General features: G+C 31.7%; 7 protein-coding genes across 7 annotated transcripts; 1 reads left to right on the top strand and 6 right to left on the bottom strand.

Annotated features, from left to right (window-relative positions):
- Positions 1–5,221: 5,221 nt before the first annotated feature.
- HELRODRAFT_78113 (hypothetical protein) lies at positions 5,222–6,302 on the top strand (the record flags this gene model as incomplete). Its single annotated transcript, XM_009018599.1, has 3 exons — positions 5,222–5,274; positions 5,689–5,821; positions 6,057–6,302. Coding segments are annotated over 3 exons (432 nt in total), but the record flags the coding sequence as incomplete, so codon positions are not given.
- Positions 6,303–8,867: 2,565 nt separating this feature from the next.
- On the bottom strand, positions 8,868–9,629 carry HELRODRAFT_171915 (hypothetical protein; the record flags this gene model as incomplete). Its single annotated transcript, XM_009018598.1, has 2 exons — positions 8,868–9,025; positions 9,332–9,629. 2 exons carry the CDS (start codon positions 9,627–9,629, stop codon positions 8,868–8,870), a joined length of 456 nt encoding a protein of 151 aa, XP_009016846.1.
- Positions 9,630–11,243: 1,614 nt separating this feature from the next.
- On the bottom strand, positions 11,244–14,530 carry HELRODRAFT_171914 (hypothetical protein; the record flags this gene model as incomplete). Its single annotated transcript, XM_009018597.1, has 7 exons — positions 11,244–11,290; positions 11,372–11,617; positions 11,929–12,158; positions 12,609–12,690; positions 13,550–13,798; positions 13,913–14,104; positions 14,197–14,530. The coding sequence occupies 7 exons, from the start codon at positions 14,528–14,530 to the stop codon at positions 11,244–11,246; spliced, it is 1,380 nt and encodes a 459-aa protein (XP_009016845.1).
- A 279-nt stretch (positions 14,531–14,809) lies between these two features.
- On the bottom strand, positions 14,810–16,733 carry HELRODRAFT_171913 (hypothetical protein; the record flags this gene model as incomplete). Its single annotated transcript, XM_009018596.1, has 4 exons — positions 14,810–14,862; positions 15,494–15,730; positions 15,831–16,037; positions 16,436–16,733. The coding sequence occupies 4 exons, from the start codon at positions 16,731–16,733 to the stop codon at positions 14,810–14,812; spliced, it is 795 nt and encodes a 264-aa protein (XP_009016844.1).
- Positions 16,734–19,631: 2,898 nt separating this feature from the next.
- Positions 19,632–21,552, bottom strand: HELRODRAFT_171912 (hypothetical protein; the record flags this gene model as incomplete). The annotated part of the gene is made up of 4 exons (XM_009018595.1): positions 19,632–19,651; positions 20,467–20,724; positions 20,995–21,183; positions 21,249–21,552. 4 exons carry the CDS (start codon positions 21,550–21,552, stop codon positions 19,632–19,634), a joined length of 771 nt encoding a protein of 256 aa, XP_009016843.1.
- A 662-nt stretch (positions 21,553–22,214) lies between these two features.
- On the bottom strand, positions 22,215–24,299 carry HELRODRAFT_171911 (hypothetical protein; the record flags this gene model as incomplete). The annotated part of the gene is made up of 4 exons (XM_009018594.1): positions 22,215–22,306; positions 23,214–23,471; positions 23,742–23,930; positions 23,996–24,299. 4 exons carry the CDS (start codon positions 24,297–24,299, stop codon positions 22,215–22,217), a joined length of 843 nt encoding a protein of 280 aa, XP_009016842.1.
- An 898-nt stretch (positions 24,300–25,197) lies between these two features.
- On the bottom strand, positions 25,198–26,816 carry HELRODRAFT_171910 (hypothetical protein; the record flags this gene model as incomplete). The annotated part of the gene is made up of 3 exons (XM_009018593.1): positions 25,198–25,271; positions 25,912–26,037; positions 26,606–26,816. The coding sequence occupies 3 exons, from the start codon at positions 26,814–26,816 to the stop codon at positions 25,198–25,200; spliced, it is 411 nt and encodes a 136-aa protein (XP_009016841.1).
- Between the last annotated feature and the right edge of the window lie 11 nt (positions 26,817–26,827).

Raw genomic sequence — 26,827 nt, 5'->3', positions numbered from 1 at the left:
TAATAAAAATAAAAATAATAATAACAAAATAGTAATAATAATATTAATAAAATAATAATAATAACAAAATAATAATAATCATAACAACAAAAACAACAACGATAGCTAATTAGAAACCGTAATATGAAAATATTGTAAGTTTGATTACATAGGTGAACCATGACGTCATGATGACGTAAAAATAACAAGAATAACAATAATAACAACAACAATAATAATAATAAAAACAACAATAATAATAATAATTATTATTATTATTGTTAATATCAATGATATTCATATACCTCATAATAATAATAATCCTCAACAAGTTGAAATTTTAGTAAAATTATTTTTTTTAAATTGCAGAGAAGCATTAAATCTCTCAATGGCACAATTGCACACAACAAACAGTTAATGCATTGTACAGCTTGCCAGATTACAGCTACCACTACCACTACTACCACTTCTACTACTACTACTGCTGCTGCTTACTACTACCACCCCCACCACCACAACCACCACAACCACTACTAAACAACAACAAGATAGACAAATGCAGAAGTCAACTTTTAAAAGCAAAAAACAACAGCTATCTATATAAGCAACAGAAATAAACTTAAACAGTAACAAAGACTAACAACAACTAGTACAATGACTGCGTATGAGCTAAGGCACGATGTGTGCGTGTGTGTGGTGTGTGCATGTGTGTGTGTGTGCGTGTGTGTGTGTGTGTAAGATGCGTTGTTTCACGTGTATTTGCATTTGCGTGCACTGGGTGTTTGTTGCTCGTGCCTTTGAAAAGGAAAAACTGTTAAGGGTGAATCGTGACGTAGTAATAAATCTGAGACTAAAAAAAGTCAGTGAGGAAGTCAACTGCATAAACTACACCGTCAATGAACGACTGAACATCAGCAAGATGAAAGAAAAGAGGAACTAAGAATAAACAACATTAAGGTAAACAATGAAAGTAGAGAAAAAAAGGCTAAATATTTCAGCCCTGGTTTTCTCAGTTCAACGACATATCATAGGAGGGAAAGTCAGACAAACTCCAGACACAACATGAACATTGTATACAGTATAGACACATTGAAAACAACACCAACGATACAAACAACAGCATAAACGACAACATATACAAAGGCACGTGAACAACAACAGCTATGACATAAGCAACACATACAACAACACATACAACAACACCACCACCAACAACATATACAACCACATAAACAACACATACAACAATACATACCGCACACATCAACATAACAAAACATACACATATGAAACGAAACGAAATAATTTATTTGACCTCAATAAAGAAAATAAGGTGCAGGTTGACTGTGAGGAGTTAGTATAAAACTCATCGAGCACAGCCACCTAAGCCAAAAACTTCGGAATCTCTGAATGAAATATGTTAACCTGCAGATGTTACTAATTGATTACAAAAACAAAATCATCGGGCTCAGCCATCAAACAAAAAACTTCAGAATCTCTAAATGTTATATATTAAGTTCACGGTGTTACTAGTTGTTCGTAAAAATAAAATTATCGAGTACCCCAAAAAACTTCAGATTCTCTAATTGGAGTATATTATATTTACGGTGTTACTAACTGTTCATAAAAATATTATCATCGTGCACCACAAAAAACTACAGATTCTCTAAACGGAATGTATTAGCTTTGAGATGTTACTAATTGATCCTAATAATAAGTTAGGTCTATATTTCTCTATATACAAAACTGCATATAGAATACCTGATTGAATCTATCTATATAAGCTATAGATAGAAGAGAATAGGATCACATACGTATCAAAACATACACATAACAACATATACAACAACAACATACAACGAGAAAAAAATTACCACAAAACAACACAATAAACATCACTAACTGTTCCTCTGTCCAAGTCCGTTATCTGATCCTAAATAAAGGAAATTAATAGTATCATCATCAATATCATCAAAATTACCATCATCATCATCCTCATCATCAGCATTATCATCATCACAATCATCATTATCATCACCATCATCATCATCATCATCATTATTTTTTATGGTTACAGGCATCTGGTCTTGCTATTGCAATGACTGGGTTCGAATACAAAGAGATCCCCGCCTATCACATGCAATGTGTATAATGCGTGGTTTGCACGCGTATTCATGTACGCTGTGTGTGTGTTTGTCGTTGAAACCTCTGAAGCAAACGCAAGAGAGAGAGAGTAACCTTTAACCTTTAACTTATGCATACAGCAGTGACAGAGCAGTTCCGTGAATAAATTAAAAAAATTGGCAATGCACTTTAAAACAATTACCACATTATAAATCGATTTTATTTAACTTTGTAAGAAGAGATAAAAGAAAAAGAAAAACACAGAGAAAGAGTGATCGAAAGAGAGAAAGAGAGAGAAAGTGAGAGAGAAAGAGAGAGAGTGAGAGGGCCCGGTAAAGTGAAAGGATAAAAAAAGAAATAGAAACATTTCATTTGAATGGTCTAGATCCAGGACATATCATCACAATTATCTTTAAAACATTGGCTTTGCTCATTACATATTATATATATATATATATATATAAAGCTTTACATATTATATATATATATACACATATACACATATATATATATATACATATATACATATATCAAGCTTATAGGTAGAAAAAAGCTAAAAATAAATGCATACATCTGGTAATAGAGATAATTATTGTTTTTTAATCGAATGCCTTGAAATAAAAATGAATATGAAAGTGTCAACCATAATAGCATTATAAAAGGCAATAACATCAACATAGCAACAACATCACTTTGACATCCATAACGTGACATTAACTACAATAACATTAAGAACGTAACAGCACACAAGAACCTAACATTGATGTGACGTCATTGTTACATTATGACATCAGCTAAATTAAAAAATATTGACACAAAAACATAAATTGTATCATCTAGTTATAGTTAATGACAAATCCAATAAAATTTACATAAATACTTACTAGTGCTTCAAATTCCTCCATTGTTTGTTTAACTAATAAATTGATTAATTAATTAATATTAATTAATTAGTTACATAATTAATTAAATATTATCAGATTTTATTAATTTCAATTATAATAAATTGTTAAAATATTAATTTATGATAAATTTGCAATGGTCAGTTTGAATGGGTAATTAATATTATAATATTATAATATGCATAGGTAAAAACCACATGCATATTATAATATTATAATTAATAACACATATTTATAATTGATTTGATTAAACATTAATGGCATTTATTTAATATTATTTTCTATTGTTAATATTAAATTTCATACTTTCCTATTTGTATGAGTACGTTAATTTAGCTTTTTTACTTGAACTAAACATTTAATATATTAATAAAACTAAATATTTCAATAATTTGGGCAAATAATAATGAATATTAATTTATGCAAATTTAAAACATAAACAAACCGTTTGGCCTATTATTACATATATACAACACTATAAATAACGTTTATATATAGTACAGTATAGCGTGAATGTTTTATAATACATACATAAAAAACGACCATTTTTAAAACCATAAAAAAAAGAATGCAAATTACAAACTTCATGCAACGATGAATAAAACGATTAGTGTTTTTCTTCCGGACGATAATTCAATAAAAACTTAAAATGACACTAATTAGTTATTTTTTAACGAAAGAAAATAACTTTCACGTGCGAACATAATTTTTTTTTCAAAAGAAAAACAAAACAAACAATGTTCAAAAAAATTAAAGCTTCTTACATAAATTTTATGAGGTTTGGCTTTGTTTAATAATTATTTCATGCAATTTTACGTAAGACATTTTATGAACATGTTACTTGTAACTAAAAATAAAAAATAATTTAGATTACTATGCGTTGAGCTAATAATTTGTTCATGCATATTTATGAATTCCAGGACTTTGACCATCTTCTCATTCATGTCTTCATTTACTTTCTTTTATTTGACTGCTTTGATAATCTAATTTACAACATTTTTTATTGATAAACTGAAATAAATAATTAATCTTGGTTCAAATTAGTCTCTTTCATGTATATTGAATATAGGTTTTCTACAATGTTTTTAATTATTTTATATTAACTTGCTCATCCCTATTTTTATCTTCGCTCGTTTTGGTTTGTCTATAATTTTCATCTATTTTTTCCTAATTCTCCTAATTTCTGACACAGGAAGAAATTTGCGGTGAAGATTTTAGTTTGGTGGTGTCCTTATTTGTGCTTTTTCATTTTTGTTTTTTAAAACTGCTTCACTTCGACGTTTTTTTGCAAACAAAGACCTGCACTGGCTCTTTAAAAAAGCTGAGCTTCGGAAATGGGAACAACGCCAAATTTTATTTACATGGCTTCTAATTTTTTTGAAAATATTAAAAATTATATTAATAATTAATGTTAAAAGTGTTTTTATTGTTTTATAATTTTGGTCTGCTAGAAAGTAAACTAGAATTTTCTTTAAATTTTACTTGTCTAAAGAACTGCCTAACTCTTCTAATTCTAAATCTACTAAACTCTAAAGCCAGCAAACGTTCCAACAGACATTCTTTAACTAACGCTAACCCCTAACTCTGACGCTAATCTAACCAACTCACAATTATTTATAAAAATCATTAGAAACTTTAAATTATTTTTGTTTCGTAAAAATATTTAATTTACTATACTTTTCCAAAATAGCTTTAAAACTGCTGAATGTTTGCTGATGAATGTTTTTCCCAAGATAAATTTTAGAATTTGATTTCACATATTCACATTTTACAAATTTTAATTTAACTACTTTTATTAACTACTCAGCTTTTTTGAGGTTACTTGAAATGTTGAATGACCATTTTTTAAATAAATACTTGAACTTGACCATAGGTAGGTTGCATCTAAAAGTTTTATGAATGGCTACGTCTGGACGTAACCAACAATTCAATACTACAACTGCAACCAGTAACAACAGCAACACAAACAGTACCAACAACAACAATGATACTAACAACAGCAATGGTAATAGCAACAATGGAAATTTGGCAGCGCCGCAGACTGAGACTAGTAGGGAGAATGAAGGGGCAGTGATATCAAAATCTCATTTCAAGATGAACAAAAACCTCACCACCAGTGCAAAAAGGTTGCCAATATTTCTTGAAAAAAAATTATTCTCTATTGAAGTTATCATATTTTGAATGTTTTCTAATCAATATTTTACTTTCTCATCAACAGGATTCAAAAAGAGTTGGCTGACATAACCCTGGATCCACCTCCAAATTGCAGGTAGATACTTAGGGGGTGTCACATTTATATATATGGTATATTTAAGATAGACAGTAAGAGATGACATAAATAGGATTATATATAAAGTTAAAGTTGCTAAACTTACAACTTCCCTGAAGCATCATCATTGCCTGAAAGCTATATCAGATCAGAACTCTTAATTGTGATATTCAAAAACTTTTGTAAGGAATGTCTTATATAAGTTTGTAAGGATCATCTATTACATTCCATTACATTGTAGGCCGAGAAGCATATCTATCCATAATAATTTACTACTTAGAAATTTACTCAAACTGCTGATTCATTTAATTAGATAAATGAATGTATAAATAAATTAATTAATTAGTTTAAATTAATTAGTTCCAAAATGTTAATATAATTAGTATAATAGTTTTGATAATATAACATGAACAGTGCTAGTCCTAAAGGTGATAATTTGTTTGAGTGGGTGTCCACAATTCTCGGACCACCCGGTTCGGTCTATGAGGGTGGTGTCTTCTTCCTGGACATTCATTTCTCCCCTGAGTACCCATTTAAACCACCAAAGGTTTTACTTCATTCCATTTTTGTTTAAAATATTGTGTTTTAACAAATTTTGACTTTTTTCTTTTAGATTCATGTTTCAAAACAATGGTCATTTTTTTTTTATAGTCTATTCTTAACTTTTCTCATCAACATATTTACACAAATTCTTCTTTTAGGTTATCATCTCCTCTTATCTTGTTATAATAAATTTCTTTAATTATTAGTATCATTACCACAACCTGACAATCACATCCCAGGTAACTTTCCGCACACGCATCTATCACTGCAACATCAACAGTCAAGGGGCGATCTGCCTGGACATCCTGAAGGACAACTGGTCGCCGGCGCTGACTGTCTCCAAAGTTTTGCTGTCCATCTGCTCCCTTCTCACTGACTGCAACCCCTCCGATCCGCTGGTTGGTAGCATTGCGCAACAGTTCCTCTGCAATAGGGAGGAGCACGATAGGACTGCTAAGCAGTGGACAAAGAGATACGCCACATAATAATCTGGTCTGGTCTGGTTGCCCGTGCATCTGTCTGTGTGTGTGTGTATGTCTGTCTGTGTGTGTATGTGTGTGTACGTGTGTAAGTGGGCTTGTCTGTCTCTATGTATGTGTGTGTCTGTGTGTGCGTGCTTGCGTGCGTTTCTCTCTTTATGTCACTCTTTAATTGCTGTTTTTTCTATTATTATTTTTAATATTATTATTGCTACGTTTTTAACTTTAACTTAATTTGATTTGCTAAGAAACAGTTTTATGTGAATGAATTTTTTTTCCTATTTATTCATGGATTCATTTTAAGCGTGGATGATTAGGAGCTAATCAATTAATTAATTAATTAATTAATTGAATAAATAAATAAACAAACAAACAAAATTAATTGTCAGACTGGTTGATTGAAATTCTGATTGGAATTAGTGTCAGCTTATTAGGAATTTTATAATAATTATAAGAGGAAAAACTGTCTTGTTATCAAACTCAGTTTTTTTATTTTATATTTTACAAATTTTTTTTTTAGTTTTTATTCTCTTGTAAACAGAGCAGAAAATAGAAAATTTTGAAAGAAACGTTCACTTTTATTATTGATCCAAGTAAAGTGAACATACTCTATGATTTTACAGACGTTATTGCAATCATCTAATTAATAATCACCTATCTATATTATTCATTAATTCTGTCTGTGTGCATTTGTATGTGTGTGTGTTTGTGTGTGTGTGTATATACCCCCACAGCTGTCAGTCAGTATTTTGTTTGAAATTCATCGGTAGTGATTCAAATTAGTAATTCTTTATATTACTATATATATATATATATATATATATATATATATATATATATATATATATTTGGAGAGTAATTGTGTAGGAGTAGCTATATAAAAAAGTTAATATGTGATCATATTGGAGTAATAATGTTAACTATTAAGAGATTGGTTCAGATCTTTATATATATATATATATATATATATTTGTCTGTGTTTATATGATTTATGTTTAATATTTCATGTTTATGTCATAATAATAATAATAAATAAACTAATATTATTCTTGTTCTGAATGTTAAACTTAGGAACAATTCGTTTGACAATGTGAAAGATGGTTGAGACGTACAAGGTATACATACCACTTGCACCTTGTATGTTTATGCCTCTGTACACGTTTGCACGTGTATGTATGCTTGTATGTATGTATGTTCGTATGTATGTATGTATGTTTGTATGTATGTATGTTTGTATGTATGTATGTGCAAGAATGCGTGTACGACATGCATTATTTTCCAATAGTCCTCTGATGAGTAAGACATCTAAAGTAGATATGTAATCATTTTATATATAGCCGAGATACTAACTAACAGGTATAATCCCCGATTTTATCGAGTTCAAGCCACTCGTTTAAACGACTCATCACTCACACAACTCAGTCACATTACATACCTGTAATACTTTAAAGAAAGCAAATTTCCTTCATTGTTACCGATAAAATTTCGATATCGGCTACTCTTCTAACAAATTTTTCAACAAATTTTTTCCCTCTTAACCTACGTAAGTACTGGTTAAATTTTCAACTAAGTAGTATAAGTACACATCTTAGATACTCGCACACTTGGTACGTGTACGTGTTGAAAATATTTTATAATGTACAGTGAATTTGAAAGTTTGTCGCATGATTTTGTTTCCAGATGAAGTCATTATTATTAATTAGTGGTAGTAGGTGAAGAAAGATGCAGAATATTCGGTTTTAAATTTCAATTAGTAGTTAGTTGCTTTTGTGTATTTACAAAGCTTAACGTTATCAGAAAAATTCAAGAGTTCTGTACAGAAGTGTTCGCGTTGTATTCCAATAATAGCTAGCAAGCATCTTACCACTGAGTAGTTTTACTAAGGTTGAAAAGACTATATGTAATGTAAAACACATATAGTAATGGATTATAGATCTGTGTATTTTGATCGTTATTCTCAAATTTCGTTATCTTACATATTCTTCGCTTCGTTGTCTATTGTCAATTTCGCAATTCGGTCGCCCACTTCACATAAGCATAATAATGACCCATACGTACATATACTCTATTCATTTTATAACATTCATGTAAAATAGACAAAGACATTTTGAGATTATTACATTTATTCTTCCTTAAAAAAATGAGGTAGAAACCAAAAAGTTCGGTCTTACGATAAGAATACATGAGGCATTCTTTCTTGCAGACAAAATTTATTAGTTAAAAAATTGCTTGAACAACGCAAAGAAAGAATTTAAAAAACTGAAACTAAATTTTAAAAAAATTTATTTATTCATAATTGAAAAAGTTGAAAATTGTCAAGGTTTTTGTTTTTGTCCAAAACGGAAAAATAATCATTCCGCCTTCAATTCAATTGACAATTTTCTTTGTCAACTAATTCTGAATTAATTTTGAAAAGTTTTTTTTTAAATTTGCCAATAAACAATACTGATGATGAACTAACTGAAAATTATCAAGAAAACGACCTACCTACTAAATCTTTCCTGCAGTAAAAATAGCAATCTCCACAATCAGTGTCATCAATGATCCATTGACTGCCTTCGAAGTATTGTGTTAGAGAATCAGAATAGCTCTGTCTCTTTCCAACGAATCTCGGAGCCCAAGTTGAATGATTAAAATTAATTTTGTACCAGCCGTCATAATATTTCTTAGTGCACTCCCAACTCTTATTGGTCTGGATGTATTTAAGGGTGTACCAGCTAACAGTCCGCCTGTAGATTTTTTTTATTCAATAACTGTTCATATTTAAACTCAAAGAAAGATAAAATTAGTTAAACATCCACCCATTTCTCCGATGTTGTAAGATTTGACAGCAATGACGTAAAAATGGCCAACGAGTTTGTAGGAGTCTATCGCGTTTCATGTAGTTGCATTTGGAAAATTTAATGCTGTAGAGATGTTGTTTCCGTTGAAGTAAAACTCGATTCTCAGAATTTCTTCACGATCAGTTATGGTGTAAAAATGCAAATCAACGGGCGCCAATAGAGGGAAACAATTTTTTAAACATGACTAACAACCTTTTTTGAGATAATATTGGCAGCCGGGAGGTACAGAGAACTTGTTCAATGTTTGATTGAAAAGTTGGCACTGATTGGTGGCATTGAAGAAGTTGTAAGCCACACAGCTGGCTGTTTGTAAACATCTCATTGAACACAACACGAAGGCCTCTATAAACGAGAACGTGGACAAGCTCCTGTCCTCATACGGATGATCGCACGAACAAAAATCTACATTATCTTCTCTAAACTTTTCAAAACAGATCATAGTAGCAATAATAATTTTCAAGTTTAAAATTAAAACTTCCCCTGCATTCATCGTGACGAAAAAAGCCCTCCAAACCGGTATGAAAATTTCACAAATTTTTATAAATTACACTTAAGATTAGAAAGAAATAAAGTGTTTTTCAGAATACAATGTAATTTAAACTATACAGGAAACAATTATGGAATGTTCTTATTATTCTCTCCTATTGCTCAAAACAGACTGAAGGCACATCAGCCGCTAAGACAATGGCTTCTTTCTTAATTGACGATGCGTTTTGTTTTGTTGCATCGCTCAAATTGTTTTCCGATCAATAAGTGTTTTTTTGTTATAGGAATGTTTAAGTTATATAGATGTGTTAAGAAGTATCATATTGAATAGAATGTACAGACTTGGAAACTCATTTATATAAACTGTTTACAGCACTGTTCCTAAGGCGACAACAGGTGAATTGATAAATTATTATTTTAAAAAATTGCTATTACCTACTGATAGTTTATGTTTAATTTTATACCCCAGCGATTTTTGAAAAATTTTCGAAAACATTTTCCATCCTTGACATCATCGTTCGACCATACTTTCAGTCCGATCCGAATAAATAAAACTTTCCAATGTTCCATTTTACTTTTCCATGGTTGCTTAAACCATATGTACAGAATAAACTATTTCTGTTTTTTTACCTCTTCATTTCTTAGGAAAACTATTTTTGGCGCTTTTAAAATCTTGAGCTGCTTGGGAATTCAAATACTGAATTTCAGCTTGCCATGAGAGTTATTAGAGACCAATGCATACGTACGTAGTTTTAGGCTGATTTTATTTCTGCGTGTTTTGCTTCTTTTAACCACATTTAACTATGTCACAAACAAAAACTAGTTTGAAAAAAATTTCAACAAAGTCTAAAAAAAACACGTAATTGATTATAACGTCAAAGAAATACTGAAACGTTTTCTTTCCTTCTTAAACGACGATTTAATTTCCATATCAATATCGATTTAAATAACGTAATAATTTTTTTCGCCGATAATCTGAAACTAAATGGAGATAAACAAAATAGTAGATAATCAATGGTTCATTGCCTAAAGCACAGGACGTGTTGCAGTAACCAGCTTTGAACTCCAAGGAATCCTACTCTATCTAATAAAAAAAAGTAGCCTATAGATGAGGTTGGTTCACACGTACGCGTTTGTAAATTTTGTAACTACTATTGAAGAATATTAATGCATCAAAGTCTCTTTCCTTTAGAGTTAAACAAATAAAAATACAGTTTTGATTTTTTCAAAATTTCTTTGAAAATCTTTCCCAATTATTAAAATTTCAAAGAAACCACAGAAGCAACATATTTTAAATCGCAAATTTATATTGTGACGAAACACAATCAAATCAAATCTGTTTCAACAGTTAGTCGTTATCAAATTTATAAATTAATGGTTAAACCTTAATATGTTTATAACTAATAAATTTTGAAATTGGAGGACAAATATACTGATGAGTTTTAATGACATAAATGATTTACTAACATATATATTCTGTTTATTTTTATCACACAGTATTCAATAAAAATGTCAGATAATCATTTCATCATACTTGCTTTTACATTAAAAAAAATTAAAAAATCGTTCAACAATATTAGTGATATCAGTTTGATATGTTAGCATGTGTTAATTTGATTTATCCAGACCCCGAACTCAACTGACAAAGGCTTCTTCCAATGAGTTCTGAATAATTTTGACAATTTCAAATTTATTTGAAAAAATAAATTCAGTTAGTCCTTTTATATTTAGAAGAATTTGACTTACCGGTGAAACTTTTTCGGCAGTAGTACAAGCAGTGTTGGCAGTTGGATGTCTCGGGGGTCCAGTACGATCCAGTTCCATTCAATGATTTCAAACCATCGGAAAATTCATGGTTTCCTATTACAGAACCTGCAGACCAGAATGAATCATTGTAGTTGATTTTGTACCAGCCGTCGTAATAGTTCTTGGTGCATTTCCATGTTTCGTTGGTCAGGATGTAACTATCTGAGGTGCTAGCTATAAAGCCATCTGTGATGACAGATGACAGGCGACTTTATTTTAACGATTGTGAAACAATTTTATGGAAGAAAAATGTTGCCTCTCAGATCGAACGCGTCAGGTACGTCCCAATCATCTGCATGTGGGAAGTTTAAAGTTATGGATATGTTGTTTGCGTTCAAATAAAATTCTTTCAGCTGGTCATCTGCAATAATCACCAAAGATCGATTTTTTCTGGATTCATTTTCTTGAGTTGTATTTTACAATTAATTACAATTAGTGTTAATTACAATTACAATATGAACTAAATTTTTGAAAATAATAAAAATTATCATGAACACCTTTTATGAGATAATATTGACAGCCGGGCAGTACGGAAAACTTGTTCAATGTTTGATTGAAGAGTTGGCACTGATTGGTGGCACTGAAGAAGTTGTAAGCCACACAGCCGGCTGTTTGTGAACATCTCATTGAACACAACATGAGGACTTCTAGAAACGAGAACGTGGACCAGCTCCTGTCCTCATATGGATGATCGCACGAACAAAAACTTACATTATCTTCTTCAAATCTTTGAAAACAATTAAGTTTTGCTTTTAAGTAATTTATATAAATAATAAAAAAAAATGATTTTGGTGCAGAACATCTTCGAGTACTCAGTGTAGCATTAAAACTGTGTCTTTTTCAATTTAAATTACGGTATATAACGTAACGATAGCCATCAAGTAGCAAATAAAAACGCGTATTTTCTACAAAAATATTCTGCTAAAAAAATAATTTTATATGTTTGAAAGATTTCTAAAAGTGTTTTTACGACGATTCATCTCTGCAATGGAAGTATTTGTTTTATTTCAATATACAAGCGATAATATATGCTGAAAATTTTCATTCCATTCAGTTATCTACCAGACGTTTATTAGCATAATAATCTGAACTTCCGTTAACAGTAAAAAAGTAGCATGAATCAATTTCGTCATTGTTAATGTTTGTTAATGTCAGCTGGATGGCAAAAACGGCAGACCCAACGGCATGCAGATCAGTCGGGTACGTCAGATTTCTACTACAGAGTAGTGAGAGATGTTGAGTAAAAACGTTATGAAGAGCTGCATATATTAATAATAATGTTATAATATTTTGTTTAAAAATTTGTTAAGTTAAAAATCTCGTTCTTTTCTTCTCTTGCTCTCTCTCAGTCTGTATATATATATATATATATATATATATATATATATATATATATATAGAGAGAGAGAGAGAGAGAGAGAGAGAGAAAGAGAGGGGGGGGAGGGGGTAAGAGAGAGAAAAACGTTTTTTGATAGGGCTCTCAAGATTATCCAGCAAATAGTAATTTCACATCGTGTGACACTTGTTCTCTTCAACAAGTACTGAACATAAAAAATAGTTATAATATTTTAAATTACATGCCAAAAAAAAGTTTCAACCGTTGTGGATAAAAACCGAACAGAAACGTACTAATTGAATTTTTTCTACAGTAAATGTCGCAATTTTTGCAGTCAGAAACATCACTAATCTATTTGGCTGTCAGATCAATTTCTGAAATCTCGTTTCAATCACATAGAATAATCAGTAATAAGAGTATTTTAAATATCCAAGACTAATTTCATCAAAATATTTTGTTAAAACAAAGCAACAGATACACAATTTATTAGTTGGTTATTGACAGTAAGTTCACCCGAACCACATGCACTAAGTAAGAGATGAACGTACAACAAGATTGGCATGCTACATAGCTGTTTTCAAATCTTGCTAAACAAATTTTTGAAAACTTGTTTTAGAGTTGATGTAATCAGATGAAAAAATCTTCCCCAGTTCTTTTTTTTACGTCAACTAGTTGACATTTGTTTGCTTCAAGGAGTTCTGAATCAAATGGAAGTAGTAAGTTTTGCTATTAACAATAGTATTTATTAATATTAAATTTAATAAATACTGAAAAATAATTACTACCAATAAAGCTTTTACGGCAGTAATAAAAGCAGTTTTCGCCGTCAATTGCATTCGTTATCCATTCCGCTCCTGCTTCTTTCAATGCATTCAAACTAGAAGTAAACTCGTGTTTCTCTAGAACAAAAGCGGCAGGCCAGGCTGAATCATTATAAATGATTTTGTACCAGCCATCGTAAAGGGTTGTAGTACATTTCCAAGTTTCATTTGTCAGGATGTATTTATCCGATGTACTAATTAAAATTCCTCCTGTTTTGAAAAAAATATTTTTAATTTAGACAGCGGTCAATGTTTAAATTTATAAGAAATTAAACATAAGTAAAAATAATTTTGTAATTCGTAGTTTAAGTTGCTTTTACTCACCAACTCCGTTGATGTTGAAGGCCATCACGGCAACGAGAAATATGTTGCCCGACAGATCGTACGTGTCGGGCAGGTCCCAAGAAGCTGCATGTGGAAAATTCTCTCCTACCGATATGCTCATGCCGTTGAAGTAAATCTTCTCAAGTTTGTCGTCAACAGTGATCAGCAATTGCTTCATTTTTGGAATTTTGTCTTCACAAGATGAAAAATGTTTAGATGATAAAAATTTTCATCTAGGCAGAATTAAACATCAAAAATGTAGCAAACAATAGAAAGATGATAACCCCTTTTATAATAATATTGACAGCCGGGCAGTACAGAGAACTTGTTCAATGTTTGATTGAAGAGTTGGCACTGATTGGTGGCATTGAAGAAGTTGTAAGCCACACAGCTGTCTGTTTGTGAACATCTCATTGAACACAACATGAGGGCCTCTAGAAAGGAGAACGTGGACCAGCTCCTGTCCTCAATCGCTGGATCGCACGAACAAAAACTTACAGTACCATCTTCAAATTTTCTGAAACAATTTGACTCTGTCGCAATGATAGTAGAATGCAACAGTAAATCACTACACATCGTTATACACACCAGAGAGCAAAAGTTCTTTTTAAAGTACATGGCATTCGAAGTGATGTTATACACGTTACCTTAATGCTAACAAACTGCCAGTGTAAAAAGAATCAACTGCACACAAGTTTTATATTTGTAATAAGCGGTAAATTGTTCTTGAAACGGTTTTAGTAGTAGAAAAAAAAATGTTTTATGTTGGATGTCGATGGGGATAATTTTGCATATGAATGAAATTTTTATAGAGAACTGACAATTTCTTTTTTTTTTCTTTTTCTATTGATTCACGTTCCACACAATATTTATTGATTGATAAAATGTTTATTGCGACTAAGCTAAAACAATTTCCCAGAAATGCTTTTCCAAACAAAGACGGTCTTTTTCTTGAGTCATTGTTAATGATAAATGCTGGTATCGAAGAGAAAACAGTCAATCTGCATGACAATCAGCTTTGCAAAAATTGTGAATTGATAAGCTTTTTTATAAAAAAAGTTTCATATTTCGTCTGCTATTCTTTCTCAAAACAGGATTAATTCCAAATTTTTTTAAAAACGTTAAATAATTTATATGGAATGTCATATGGAATGGTTTGCCTAATACCAACGCCAGTAATAGTTTTAAAATTTATCAAAATTACGTCTCACAAAGTATAATTTTCAAAACTGACAGAAAATTTGTTTGGAGTAACAAGCAAATATGACATTCAAAATGTATGAAGTTTAGAAATCAATTGACGACATTTTCATAGTAACGTATGGTTAAAGGCACAGAAATGTAAAATATTAAATCTAGAGCTACAAAGAGTAGTACATTGAAACTAGTTCATTAAAGATTATTGAATCAGTCATGGGAAAATTAAAAACAATATCAGAAATAGGATATTATCGTTCATCTGTGCTAATTCAGCTGGCAACTCCTCTTATCGGTCAGAACTGAATAAAACACATTCAGAATAGAAATTGTTTGTTATTGATTTTTTTAATGTTACAACAAGAGAATATTTTGAAAACTTACTTATGAAACTTCTTCTGCAGTAGATATCGCAGTGTTCGCACGCCTGTGGTCCAAAAATCCATTTGTACCTTGCAAGGGGACTCGATGTCGGGTAATAAGTGTTTAAACCTTCCAGAGCATCAGTCCAGAATGAATCATTGTAGTTGATTTTATACCAGCCATCTGTAAGGTCTTTGCGACATTTCCAAGTGCTGTTGGTCACGATGTAGTTGTCTGCTGTGCTAATTGTCACACCTCCTTCGTTATCAATGGGTTGATTTTTCAAAAATTAGTTAATAAATTTAGTTAAAGAAAATTCTTTTAACTTCAAAAAAATAATTAAACATTTGCTAATAACCAAAAGCAATGGTGTTCCATGCTCTGACGGCGATGACAAACAAGTCGCCTTTCAGATTGTACATGTCTGCTGTGTTCCATTCTTTTGCATGTGGAAACCTCGATGGAGACATGACGTTTATGCCATTGATGTAAAATTCTTGAAGATAATCGTCCGCTTCAACTGTCAGATTTTCACCAATTGCAGACAAATCTGAATCATTCACAACTTTTTATTTCACATTTTATTTTATTATTTAACAAGTATTTCACATCTGAACATTAAATGAGATTACAATCAAACAAAATTCAATCAACGTTTATTTTCATGTATATTAATCTCAATGGCGTAATTTGAAATTGTTGGTATCGGAGGGAGCTTGAAATTTAAAAAATGTTTGATGTCTTTTTTTTTGCTTATTACACCTAGTTTCAGAAAATTTTTATTGTAAAACCCCGTATTTTTCATATAAATTTGAACGATTTTACTGTTGCAATAGTTTACTTTAGAATTCATTTTGCGTATTTGTGACATTTAACTCCCTATAATCCTATAAAACTATCCATTATTCCATTATATGAGGACGGCGGACCCAAAGCTCCCCTTTGGCCACACTTATGGTTAACCTTTTCTATAGTAATATTGGCAGCCGGGCAGTACAGAGAACTTGTTCAATGTTTGATTGAAGAGTTGGCACTGATTGGTGGCATTGATGAAGTTGTAAGCCACACAGCTGGCTGTTTGTGAACATCTCATTGAACACAACATGAGGGCCTCTAGAAACGAGAACGTGGACCAGCTCCTGTCCTCAATCGCTGGATCGCACGAACAAAAATCTACATTACCTTCCCTAAATTTCTCAAAACAGATCACACCAGCAATGATAGTTTTCAAGTTTAAAATTAAAACTGCCCCTGCATTCATCGTGACGAAGAAAGACTCCAAATCGGTATGAAAACTTCACAAATTTTTATAAATTACACTTAAGATTAGAAAGAATAGAAGTCTTTTCAGAATGCAAAGTAATTTAAGCTATACAGGAAACGATTATGGAACGTTCTTATTATTCTGTCTTGTTGATCTATAAAGACTGAACGCATCAGCTGCTGAGACAATGGCTTCCTTCTTACGATTGGCGATGCGTTTTGTTTTGTTGCATCGCTCAACTGCTTGCGTATTGCGTTGGAAATTGTTTTCTGATCGATCAGTATTTTTATTTGTTATAGGAATGTTTAAATTATATTGATGAAGAGAATGTATATACGTGGAAAGTTCTTCATATAAACTGTTTACAGCACAGTTCCTAAAGCGACAACAGGTGAATTGATTAATTATTATGAAAAATTTCTATTACCCACTGATAGTTTATGTTTTATTTTATACTCTAGCGATTTTGAAAAATTTTCCGAAAACATTTTCCATCGTTGACGTCATCGTTCGACCATACTCTCAGTCCGATACGATAAAATTTAACTTTTCCATGGTTGCTTATCTCATATATACAGAATAAACCTTATCTTCGTTTTTTAAGAAAACTATTTTTGGCGCTTTTTAAAATTTGAGCTGCATAGGAATTGAAATACTGAATGACAAAATGGAGGTAAAACTGTAATGCTTGTTCATTTTGAACTTCGAACATTTCATTTTTTAGCTTACGCGGTTTGTTGGAACATTCAACATGATTGGATATTCCAGTTAGCATATGGGAACATTTCATTGAACAGAACATGAGAGCCTCTACAAACGAGAACGTGGACAAACTCCTGTCCTCATATGGATGATCGCACGAACAAAAACTTACATTATCTTCTTTGAAACTGCTGAAACAGATCCTTTTGGTTGTAGTAACCTTCAAATAGATAAGGAGTAAGATGGTTCCTAACGAAACTCGCAAGAGAGTTGATAATGAATTTGCAAGAGAATAAATAAAATATTTCCACTGCTTCAACATAGGACTGCCTCAGTCGACCAACTCATTAATTAGAAGTGTACTGGAGGCACGTTTCTTTGTAAGCTTTGAAGCTTGGTTATTCATACTGTCGTAGGGATGTAATTCTATTTAGTACATTTTTAAAACGTGAAGAAATGTTTGCAATTAAATTTATTTGAAATTTTGATACTCCTGCAGACGTTTGTTAGGTCTAAGTACGTTTCTGTAACGCTGTCGTAAGAGAATTCTATTTCTTCTCATAAACAAAATTTGTACATACATCGGGACGAAACTTTTAAAATGTTATTGGTCACATAAAATGACATGACAGGCTGCGGAAATCTCCCATTTGCACAAACATTTCAATAAATTTCTACTTTAATACTTGGTTCATTTACAAATTTCAATTTAGTCGGTAATTTTTTTTAAACCTTTATGTAACGAATGATTTCTCAAGTTAGAATAATACCTAATTCATATTTTGTAAAGATTTTTGGTATTTGTATGAAAAGTACGACATATTTCGCCAAATTGACAATTTCATCCGTTGAATTTATAATAAAAAAGTCGACATTTTAATAATTTATACCTGTCGTAACCGCATTTCTGTTGAGATTTCAATAAATATCTGAAAAACATTCTGAAGCGTTCAACGCAAGTGTTTTACTCACCAATCGTAGAGGAGGAAGACAACTTTTATACAAATTTTTACGATGGGTTTGGTAAAATTGTGATGCCTGTCGCTAGTGCAAATATTAGTTTTAAATTTTTTCACATTCAAAATTTTTACAAAACCTAAAATCTAACGCAAACAATTTTAAGAATTTAAACAAAAAAAAGACAGTTGAATCAACGCTGAAAGTAAGTTTCACATCATTCGTAAGCCACCCATCCTTGCACTTCAATTTTTAAATTCACAGGCTTTAACCATTTTCTCTAAATGTGTTTGGTTATTTTTGATTTACTACATTTCTGATAGATTAGTCAAATCTCCTAATTTTTTTGAAACAAGTTGTTAACTACATTCAACTTGCTTGTTTGATTCTTTTCGCTGGTTACACTCCTCAACCAGATTTTATTTAGCAACAAGCATTGTGTTAATACAGTCGTTGATGTATGATCCGCTAATGAATGCAAACGAGACTTATTTGTCTCCACAATCCGAAATAGAAATATTAATAACATAAATTGTCGGCTGGCGTTCTCTCGACTAAAATGCTACCTATTGTTGTTTTGTTGTTGTTTAGAGTTGCAATCAATTGGACGTAAATAATGAGACAACCTTGTGTCCTAAAAAACATGAAATCAATGAAAATGTCAGGTGAAACTATCGATCGAAAGAACCTTTGCAAAGAGAGTCGTTACATTTCTAATTAGGTTTTTTTTTATAGGGAAGAAGTTATTAAAAATTCATTTGGCGAGTCATCCATCATTGGACAAAAGTTTTGTTGAAATTTGAATGTTGAGATTTTATTTTTTTAAAAATATACAAACGTAGTGGCATTTAAAAAGAAACAGACTAAATAAGAATCTTGTAAAAACACTGAAAAAAGCAACAAATAACAACAATATCTATTAGTACATGTAATGAATTTTGTAAAATGTAAACCGACATCTATTCAGTCTTTATTTAAAATGTGCTTCCATTAAATATTATTTATTTAGTAGCATAAGCTTCAGCTTATTTACAATGAAGAAGAAGAAACAAAAGTAGAAAAATAGTTAATCTAAAAAATGACTCTGCACTGACAAACGATTAACTAGAGAAGGTAAGCAACCATAGTCGGAAAACATGAGCGTAAATAAAAACGTTCTTTTATTAAAAAAAAATGTGCGTCGCAGAAATGACAGCAAACAGGAAGTTGTTTGTTTATAAGCATGCTCGCAACCTCTCATTTTGTGTGCTCTTTGTCTGTGTGCATGCGTGTGTGTGTGTGTGTGTGTGCGGTTGTGTGTGATTGTGTTTGGTGTGTGTGGGTGTGTGTGTGTGTGGATGTGATATGGTTGTGTGTATGTGAGTGTTTGTATGTGTGTGAGATATGGTGTGTGTGGAACATGTCAATGCGTTGTGAATAAAGTTAATTGTCATAAATAAACTATATGACGTTTTGCCAAGAACTTGTACGTAAATTAAAAAAAAATTAATACATCTAGTTGATAAAATATATATAGAAATGTCAAAATTAGAATGAATTAATTTTAATTTGTTTCTGTTGAACATTAATTTGAAATATTTTGATACATCTTTACAGAACAATGGGGATAAAGCTAACAAAACCAACTATCAGCTGGCTCCCCTCTTTATTAAAAGGTTTGACAATTGTTCTCGCCAGCTAAATCTGAATTAAATATGTTTACAAATATTATATCTAATTGAAATTCAAAAACATGCAAACAATTTTTTTTTGTATTTTATTTCCTTATACCTTGAAACTTATAAGACAAGAATTGGTTTTGGAATTTGTTAGTAAGTAATAAATAAACAAAACGAACTTGTACAATCTTGAATGAACAAATTGTAATAGATCTAAAAAATATCAATTCAAATTATAAGAACATAATGTCGACAAATTTCGTTTACTTGATCAATTATCTAGAAAAGTTGTGAATATTTTTTAAAATGCTGACAATTTGTTGACAAATTTTTGCATTTGGAATAATTTAAATTAAAAAGTTTAAATAGAAAACATTTTATCAATAAAAATAAAAACCTGAATAACCACCTACCTATGAAATTTTTCCGACAGTAGATGGCACATTTCTTGCAAGCAGTCACATTGGTGATCCAGTCTGCCCCTGAAAAAATTGACACCAAATATGGATCAGATAGCCAATCAGTGTCGTTCAATTTTTTTGAATAGGATCCAGCAGGCCAGAATGAGTCATTGTAACTGATTTTGTGCCAGCCTTCGTAGTACTTGGTGGTGCATTTCCATGTTTCATTGGTCAGAATGTAGCCGTCCGGTGTCTTGGCAATCATTCCTCCTGTAGGGTTGAAGATGGATTTGCTTGAAAACGAATTTTTTTTTCGAGAACTGAATGACATAACCTTAAAATATTGTTTTCAAATAATTGCACAATAAACAGTAAAGGATAAACAGCTTTAGTGGCGAAGATTGCTGCTTCAAATCAATGGAGGAAGATATGAAGAACAGAATGAAGATATATAGATAATATATATATGTAACATTGTGAGTAGTTCTGCGTATGTCAGAGCTGTATTAATTAAGACTAGAAAAAAGCTATCTCACCAACCATTAAACAGCATGTTGTACGCCTTAAGAGCAATCACGAACGGCTCACTAGGCATGTTGAATGTATCTAACTGCGACCAATTCTTGGCATTTGGGAAATATGATAGAGAAATATTTTCACCGTTGAAGAAGAATTCTTGCAGTTCATCGTCCGCCGTGATCAACAAAGGTCTGTTCAGCTCTGCTCCACCTTGTGTCAGTTTGTGTTTTACTATGCCATTTCGATAAGACTTTCAATATGATATTAACACATACCGTTTCTGAGATAATATTGACAGCCGGACAGTACAGAGAACTTGTTCAATGTTTGATTGAAGAGTTGGCACTGATTGGTGGCATTGAAGAAGTTGTAAGCCACACAGCTGGCTGTTTGTGAACATCTCATTGAACACAACATGAGGGCCTCTAGAAACGAGAACGTGGACCAGCTCCTGTCCTCAATCGCTGGATCGCACGAACAAAAACTTACACTATCTTCTTCAAATTTTTGAAAACAATTAATGTTGGCCACGCTAAATTGTATCTGTGCAATGGCCATCAGCAGTTTCAACTGATTCATAATTGATCTCTGCAATAAGTAAATTATACTAAATTTTCTATTAGCAAGAAAATTCAGAAAAAACATTCTATTGATACAAATGCTATATTTATATATATTGTTATATAATATATATATATATATATATATATATATATATATATATATATATATATATGTTGGATGGAAACCATATTTTATACAGTATTGTATGAATTGATTAATGCCAAAAATTCGGTAGAATTCATACAATTCTGTATATATATATTTATATATATATAATGTGTATATATATATATATGTATGTATGTGTGTGTGTGTGTGTGTGTGTGTGTGTCTGTGTGTGTTTTTATATATACTGAAATGTGATGTATTGTATGCATCTCAATCATCATTATTCCGTACAATAAAGCGACATCTAAATAAATGTCATTTTCGTCACAAAAAATGTTGTCATCATCATCATCGTTATTTAAATTAAAAATAAAACAATATGAAAAATAAATAACAAAACAAAATGAATAATAAAAAATTTAATTTTGTTCAATGCTTTCCTAGTCGTCTACTTGGCGTCTGTTTTTTTTCGTTGCATTAGGTATATATTCTTTTATTTGTCTTTAGAAATAACTTCCTTAGAATACGCATCCATATCAGATTTTCCCAAAAAAAATTTTATTTCTCGGTTAAATGCAAGTTATTTTGTCAAAGCTCAGCAAAGCTAATTCTAGCCAAAAGTTTCTAACAATTTCTTCATTTCGATTTGAAACAAATCTTTCTATGGTAATTAGTTTCCAAAAAATTTTGAGTAATAAATAAAAACAATGACTTTTTTCATATCAGAAATCTCCAAAGGTTAGTCGATATACATCTAAATACATATGTTGTGGCGTGGCTCTGGTGTGGCTCTGGCGAATAATTAGCTAATTTCTGTGATAAGAGTTTGAAGTAAACATCCCAATGTCAAGGAATTAATTTTCTAATCTTTCATCATACCCATGTGTGAGAGCTTACTTGCGTGTGTGTTTATGTGTTTGTGTGTCTGTGCGTGCGTTTGTGTGTAAAAACGAGTAACTACTTAGCTTACTTATTTTGACTTGGCAAAACTGAATCAAATTGACGAAACTTATGAACTTAAGCCACATTCGATATCTGATGAAACATTTTTATTTCAATGTTGTTTCAAAATAACAAAAAGATATAATTTATTTACTTAATTCGTAGTTAACATTATGCATTAGAGACAATCAATATTTAAATATTTATTGTGAGAATACGTCGATGTAGGATTTTCATGATAGTTTCGTTAAAAGCAAAAAAGCAAAGCAACACAAAAAAGAGACCTGCAACAAAATTCTGAAACAAATTTGTCTCTGCCAACACTGATAATATACCATTATTTAATTTTTTTCTATCATTAATAAGATGAAAATTTACAATAAACTACTATATTTCATTCAGTTGAAATGATCTCATATTAACAAATGTTGTTCCTCCGTTTAATCAATGGGCAGAAAGGACAGATGGTTTTGACTTTTAAACTATCTGACAACTTTTCTGTTCATGAGACTCTAAATTGAAAATAGTTTGATAAAAAATTGATTTTTGTTCGGTATAGAACAATTGTCTGTAGTTTCATCTCAGTTTATTAACAAAAATGAAAATAAAACAAAATACGCACATACCTATGAAATTTTTCCGACAGTAGATGGCACATTTCTTGCAAGCAGTCACATTGGTGATCCAGTCTGCCCCTGAAAAAATTGACACCAAATATGGATCAGATAGCCAATCAGTGTCGTTCAATTTTTTTGAATAGGATCCAGCAGGCCAGAATGAGTCATTGTAACTGATTTTGTGCCAGCCTTCGTAGTACTTGGTGGTGCATTTCCATGTTTCATTGGTCAGAATGTAGCCGTCCGGTGTCTTGGCAATCATTCCTCCTGTAGGGTTGAAGATGGATTTGCTTGAAAACGAATTTTTTTTTCGAGAACTGAATGACATAACCTTAAAATATTGTTTTCAAATAATTGCACAATAAACAGTAAAGGATAAACAGCTTTAGTGGCGAAGATTGCTGCTTCAAATCAATGGAGGAAGATATGAAGAACAGAATGAAGATATATAGATAATATATATATGTAACATTGTGAGTAGTTCTGCGTATGTCAGAGCTGTATTAATTAAGACTAGAAAAAAGCTATCTCACCAACCATTAAACAGCATGTTGTACGCCTTAAGAGCAATCACGAACGGCTCACTAGGCATGTTGAATGTATCTAACTGCGACCAATTCTTGGCATTTGGGAAAAATGATAGAGAAATATTTTCACCGTTGAAGAAGAATTCTTGCAGTTCATCGTCCGCCGTGATCAACAAAGTTCTGTTCAGCTCTGCTCCACCTTGTGTCAGTTTGTGTTTTACTATGCCATTTCGATAAGACTTTCAATATGATATTAACACATACCGTTTCTGAGATAATATTGACAGCCGGACAGTACAGAGAACTTGTTCAATGTTTGATTGAAGAGTTGGCACTGATTGGTGGCATTGAAGAAGTTGTAAGCCACACAGCTGGCTGTTTGTGAACATCTCATTGAACACAACATGAGGGTCTCTAGAATCGAGAACGTGGACCAGCTCCTGTCCTCAATCGCTGGATCGCACGAACAAAAATTTACATTATCTTCTTCGATCCTTTGAAAACATCTCAATTCAGCTATAGCAATATTTAAAGAAAAACTGAACAGTGCACTCGCTACCAAAAACATTTTCTCGAAACGATTGTCACTTCGTTTTTAAATGAATCAATCAACTGAAAAACTAAAACCTGTTGAAACTTGCTTTCATACATTTCTTTTTAAATATTTTCTAACGCAGAAAACTTAAAAACTTTCAACAAATCTATGAGCCGTTTTGGGACGCTTTCAGACATTTGCATATCGCATTGTATTTCAAATCAGATGACGTCAGAAGTGTAGAAGAGATTTGAAAGATGAATTGGATAACTTTTTAAACTTTCTGAATACGAATACAAATTGCCATATTAAATAATCAGTCGATTTAACATTTATACATAATCATACATAATCTATAAAGACTATTTCATATGAATGTATATATGTGTATGTATATACGATAGATTATAAACATATATAAATTACATATATATAAATAGACAACATGCACATTTATGTATGCGTACAAACTTGCTATTATTAACTCCGACATTGTTTTGAACAGCATTTGAAAAACTTTTAATGGCATTTTTGTTTTAAAGATATAGAAAATATTCATGTATGAAGGAAGACCGCTGCCAATTTTTACTGACTTATTGCTTCTGGCCTGAAAATTTTGTTTGTCGTTCAGTTGGTTGGGCTACATGACTTTGTTCTTTACTACAATTTTTTAATTTAAGTATTACACTTTGTAATGAACGTTGTAGATGCTTATTTATCTGAAACTAATAATACCAGAAATCTCTGATTTTTTTTATTTGAATATTTTAAAACAGGGGTGGGCAAACTAAACTACGGCCTGGGCCGCAAAGCTATTTTATGCGGCCCGCGAGGCCTTGTTCGCCGAAAAAAGGTCGTCAGCCAGACATTGACCAAAATGAGGAGCCACAAATCTTAAAATAATTTTCCCCCGGGTCGAAAAAACTTGCATTTAAGTACATATGCGGCCTTTCAAAGGTAAAATAGTTCTCAATGCCGCCCTTATAGCAAAAAGTGTGCCCACCCCTGTTTTAAAACATCCACTAAAAATTGTTGATACAAACGGTAATAAAGACTGCGTCTGAAATTAATTCTGTAAATTTCACCCTGAAAAACCTAACAAAATGTTTTTTTATTAGAATATATATATCAATTAAACTTGCATCTTCAATGAACAAGATAAATTATATCACTAGATGAACCAAAATGACATGAAATTAAATTTTAAGTTGTACCCATGAATGAATGAACGAGCAGTTTAGATAGTTCATGCGCACAATTTTCAAAGAAATCTGCACACATTTAGGTGTCGTCTTCTTAATTTGAATGACAATTGTTAGTGTCAACGAAATCTAAGTGAATCAAAATTTTAAAAAATTCTATTTTATTTTTAATATAAAAAAATAAAAATCTGATAAAACTTTTGCATTAAATTATTTACAGGCATCACCGCCAACAACACATAGACACACAAACACGAAAATACACGATACACGAACAAGCACCTCACTGAGAACTTTCGCCCAATGCAGACCAATCGATATCTTTAAAATCAAACCTAGCCACATCGCCTCATATAACTATTACACAATTTTTCGCCGATAAAATTGTACAAAACTTACTCAAGTTTAACAATTTAGTAGCAACGAAAGCTAAATAAACTAACGAACGATAGAAATCCTACAGTAGAAGATGCAAGTCAGGCAGTCAGTTGGATCGATGATCCAGTTGGCAGTGGCAGAGTAAGGTGCGTTGTCTTTGACGCTACCTTGCCAGCTACCCCAATGAGCAGCTGGCCAGAAGGAATCATCATAATCGATTTTGTATCATCCTTCGTAATGGCTCATAGTACATTTCCAAGTATTGTTGGTCAGTATGTAACCATCGGGTGTGCTGGCTATTAGGCCGCCTTTAAGATTGTAAGTTTAAAAAATGTTTCTTGTTTTAGATACAATTAACAGTATTTTTAAATAAAAAAAAGTGAATTCATATTTACGATTTGAAATGCATTGCTTGATAATCAAGTTTTCTGTTAATATAGATATTCTCGCTCATATTATAATATTACCATCTTAATATACATACATGCGTTGAGAATAAATTTAGCAGACGTTAAATTGCGTGGTGGTGTAACGGTTAAAGGCGTCAGGTAGGTAGGTGCTGCTATGCCTTGACCGTATTCAAGTGCAGTAAGATCGTCGCTTATCGGATGGAATGTGTTAAGATGTGTGATTTGTTTGAGGCAAGTACATTTGAGGTAGTTAATTTAAACCTTCCGAATTGTCAATCTGAATAGGATTTTAATTCGCGGTCGTTTGTTTGAACTTGATTATTAAAAAAATGAACAACATCGTATTAACCAGTGTAGGCATTGTTGTAAGATTTAACGGCAAGAGCATGCAGACTGCCAGCGAGGTTGTACGAGTCAGGAATGTCCCACTGGTTAGCGTGTGGAAAGTTCAAGGCCACGGAGATGTTCTCTCCGTTCACGTAGAACTCTCTTATCTCGTTGTCGGCGTTGATTGTCAGCAGGAGCTCCAACTTTTGGAACCCAACTTTATTGGCAAGCATTGGCAAGTAAT

Source organism: Helobdella robusta (assembly GCF_000326865.2).
Source record: "Helobdella robusta unplaced genomic scaffold HELROscaffold_22, whole genome shotgun sequence".
NCBI lineage: Eukaryota > Metazoa > Annelida > Clitellata > Rhynchobdellida > Glossiphoniidae > Helobdella > Helobdella robusta.
The sequence above is the reverse complement of the archived record's forward strand: the minus strand, read 5'-3'. Positions and strand labels throughout refer to the sequence as shown.